Source organism: Henckelia pumila, chromosome 3 (genome assembly GCF_033568475.1).
Source record: "Henckelia pumila isolate YLH828 chromosome 3, ASM3356847v2, whole genome shotgun sequence".
NCBI classification, from domain to species: Eukaryota; Viridiplantae; Streptophyta; class Magnoliopsida; order Lamiales; family Gesneriaceae; genus Henckelia; species Henckelia pumila.
Window position 1 is genome coordinate 156,280,052 of NC_133122.1, and position 3,931 is coordinate 156,283,982.

The 3,931-nt window shown below is 33.3% G+C and overlaps 1 protein-coding gene across 2 annotated transcripts; it reads left to right on the plus strand.

The window, feature by feature from the left end:
* The first annotated feature begins 341 nt into the window (after positions 1-341).
* On the plus strand, positions 342-3,931 carry LOC140892805 (WAT1-related protein At4g30420). Of its 2 annotated transcripts, none has more exons than XM_073301805.1 (7): positions 342-536; positions 1,724-1,789; positions 2,355-2,471; positions 2,587-2,818; positions 3,182-3,340; positions 3,431-3,579; positions 3,692-3,931. In XM_073301805.1, the coding sequence occupies exons 1-7, from the start codon at positions 358-360 to the stop codon at positions 3,891-3,893; spliced, it is 1,104 nt and encodes a 367-aa protein (XP_073157906.1). In that variant the 5' UTR covers positions 342-357; the 3' UTR covers positions 3,894-3,931. The 2 variants fall into 2 exon arrangements, with proteins under 2 accessions (XP_073157906.1, XP_073157907.1); XM_073301806.1 differs by having other exon boundaries at positions 361-536; positions 2,386-2,471.

Consider the following 3,931-nt stretch of genomic DNA (forward strand, 5'->3'; position numbering starts at 1 on the left):
CTATGTATTGTTGTATTATTATTTAAAAAAAACCCAACATTCTATTAACTCAAATTTTTTAAGTTGATAAAAAGTGAAGGAATATTTGCCAAAATAAAGTACATAAACCAATAGCCAGTTGGAAAGATTAACAAAAGGAGCATCCTTCCTGTCAAATGGTACAGATAAATATAGAATAAAATATTACAGCTAGGACAAGCACAATTAATTAACTACAAATATATTATTTAGTACTATATTCCAACCTGGCCGCCCGCATATTGCAGTCAGTACTCGCTATACCTATAAATATAGATCGATCAATATCTAATGAAAAATTAACATTGGAAAAAAAAAAAAAAAGAAGAATATATAGAAATGGGTTTGGAAAATGATAAGAAGCCAACAATTGTGTTGATTGCATGCCAATTCATATATTCAACAGTGACTCTGGTTGGTAGAGCTGCTCTTTTACAGGACATGAACTCTAGGGTTTTTGTAGTGTACAGGCAATGCATTGCCTTCTTGCTTATTGCTCCTCTTGCTTATTTCCAAAGGTCAGCACAACTCTCATTAATTAATTAATTAATTACCATATATATTTATAAGCTAGCTACCTAGCTAGGATATTCATGTACCAGTACCGTGCGCTTTTAGAATATTCTAGATAAACTCCAATGTTTGTGAAACCCCGTAAAAGATTGATTACTTCTCATTTTACCAAATAATTGCACTACTTGCAATCCATGATAATCATACTCGTGACCTTGACTTTAATATCAATTTTAGGACAAAAAGTTTTTCGTTTTACTAAAAGTTGTAGTTGATGGTGACGATGTAATTCAGATATTCTAAATCGTACAACAACTCACGTGTTACGATTCGATAATTCTCATAGTAGAACGATTGTTGCTCCCAACATAACTCGTGATTCAAAAACAATAATATTTAAGAATAATTAGTTCTTAAAATCAGGCAAAATTTCCCAAAAGAGTTTCGCTTGATATTTAAAAAATATATGTTTTAAAAGATCATGGATTTTAGGGGATGAGAATGACTATATCTACGTCCCCAGGTTTTTCATATTTATACAAAAGAAGTCCCCACTATATTTAAATATCATCTTTACCTCCCAGCTTGATATTTGTGAGAAGTGAAAAACCATTAACTTCTAAAATTTCAAACACAATCATCATATTTGTATTTATTTTACATTTTGCACCTTCAGGTTTGTATTTATTTTACATTTTTAGGGAATTAAATGTATGATAAATACAATCTAATGGGGTGGTGCGTAATATTAGAAGTTAATTATCGGATTAAATATTTGTTATTTTTCACAAATCCCAGGGTATATGTAATATATAAAATATGGCAAATTTCGAGGGAGGTAGATGTTATTAACCCTTTATTTTTTTTCCCCAACAAAGAATCCTTGATTTTAAATAGTGGATTTTGTGTTTTTTCTGATTTTCACATAGTGCTAAGATAGTGTTTGGAGAACTTCTAGGAAACATTTCTCAACTTTTCCTTCACAAAATTTTGAAATTTTGTGTTGAGTTACAAGACGAAATTCATAATTTACATACACACGAGGATACGAGTACAACGTCGTAGAAAGATCCATATATTTGATTCCAATAATTATGGGAGATAAAGGCTTCTTGTTGTTATGTAAACCAATTAATTATATACATGTGTAGCTACTTAAAATCTGAGGAAAATTGAATTTTTGTGGGTGCAGAAGAGAAACAAAGAGGTGCTTGGAGTGGAAGAGCTTTTGGTTGATATTTTTACTTGCGTTTGTTGGGTACGTACAAATAATTTCCTCTAAGCAAATATATATATATATATATATATATATATATATATATATATATATATATATATACTTGATCAAAACGACTGAAACTAGTTCAAATATTAATCATTAATTTTTTATTGACTTATTACATAGTTTAATTAATTAAAATTCCATGATAATTAAGTGGTTTTCGTAAGATACGCACGCATGGACAATATTTTGAATTTGGATTAGGTATTCCATCGCTAATTGAGTTGAGTCTGAGAGTAGTACTACTCTTTGCCTCTATCTCAACTGAGCTGTGTTCACAGCCTGGTATCATGATCTAATTTTAATTCGTCTTCACGTGCTAATGAAATAACAAGTTTGATTCCTTAAAACCAACATTTTCTCGGGCGAACTTGTCACGTAGGATTGGACCAGTGTAGTTTACTTGGGTAACGTAATTGACAGGTTATTGTGTTAGTTTGAGGGTTACCCAATGCACACCGGAAAGTAGTTACCATGTCATAAAAGAATATGACGCTTGAATTATACATTTATATTTTATATATGGACACTTTATTTGCAGTGTTACAATTAACCAAAACATATATTTCGAGGGATTATACTTAGCCTCTTCTTCAGTGGCAAGTGCAATAGCCAATTTGACCCCGGCCATCACCTTTGTTATGGCTTATATCATCGGGTAAGCCACTTGGACTATGTTTTGGCTAACATTAATGAAGTGTTTTTCTTACCTGCGGTTCGTTGGATGTATATATATTTCCCTAGCTCATTCGTGTTGTTCTTCTATCGATCAGATTGGAGAAAATCGATCTTGGGAGCACGAAAAGCTTAGCGAAAATTACTGGTACAATCATCTGCATAGCTGGTGCTATTGCCATGGCATTTGTAAAAGGTCCAAAGTTGCTGAATATGGAATTTATGCCGAGAAATTCAGTCTTGAAACAAGAGGGGCAAGAGACATGGTTACTGGGTTGTTTGTTACTATTTGGAAGTGCTTGTTTCTGGTCGTTTTGGCTCATCTTGCAGGTAATAATTAAGACAAGATCGAATTCCAATATCATGATTTCCATGACAATTTAATATCATTGTAACACAGTAGTCGTAATTGCCTTTGGCAACGTCATTAAAATTCATCTAACTGTATAATAATCCAAATGTCACGTTTCGATCAATAGCTATTGTTGTCTGCTAAAACAAGTTATGAAAATCGAGCACATGTCCATGATTACGATACCAGTTTACTTTGGATTCATCCGCCTTCATACTATATATCTCTAGCTATTACAATCATGCAACCAACTTTGTTTTAACTAAATAATGGAAATTATTATATATGGCAAATGTGATGCATAAAATTTTCAGTAAATTTAATGTAAATTGTTTGGACAGGTCCCGGTATCCGCAAGCTACCCGGATCATCTTGCTTTAACAGCATGGATGTGTCTATTCGCCGCAATGCAAACTGGAACCTTGACACTGATTCTTGAACACGATATGAATGCGTGGAAGCTCAATTCCTCCCTTCAAATATTTTCATGCTTTCTGGGTGTAAGTAACTAGAGTACTTGATCAAAACCGTCAATTTTTAAGGACTATATACATATAATTGTTAAAATATATATATATATATATATACAGGGTATAGCATCAGCAGTGACTTTCTTTGCTCAAGCCTGGTGCATTTCAAGGAGAGGTCCTCTGTTTTCTGCCATGTTCAATCCTTTGGGTACCGTCGTAGTTACCGTTCTTGCTTGCGTTTTTCTGCACGAAGAGTTGTACATCGGAAGGTACCGTACGTTTATACTATGAAATTTTAGCGATAAATTTTAATTAATACATAATGATCTTCCTGTTTTGTGACAAAATATCATGTGTTGTTTCCTTTTACATAAAATGAAGCTCGGTTGGCGCATTGGCTGTGATAATTGGACTGTACATTGTTCTTTGGGGTAAAGCGGGAGACAAAATGGAAGACACCAGCCGAATGGAGAAGGAACGTCATCAAACAATGCCGGCGGACAACTGCAGGAATAATATTGATTTGGAGGAGCCCCTGTTGCCTGAAAATTCAGATTACAGCTTTGGGAAATCTCCTGCATAAAAAGTACTTGTATAAAATTGTTGAGAATTGAATATATC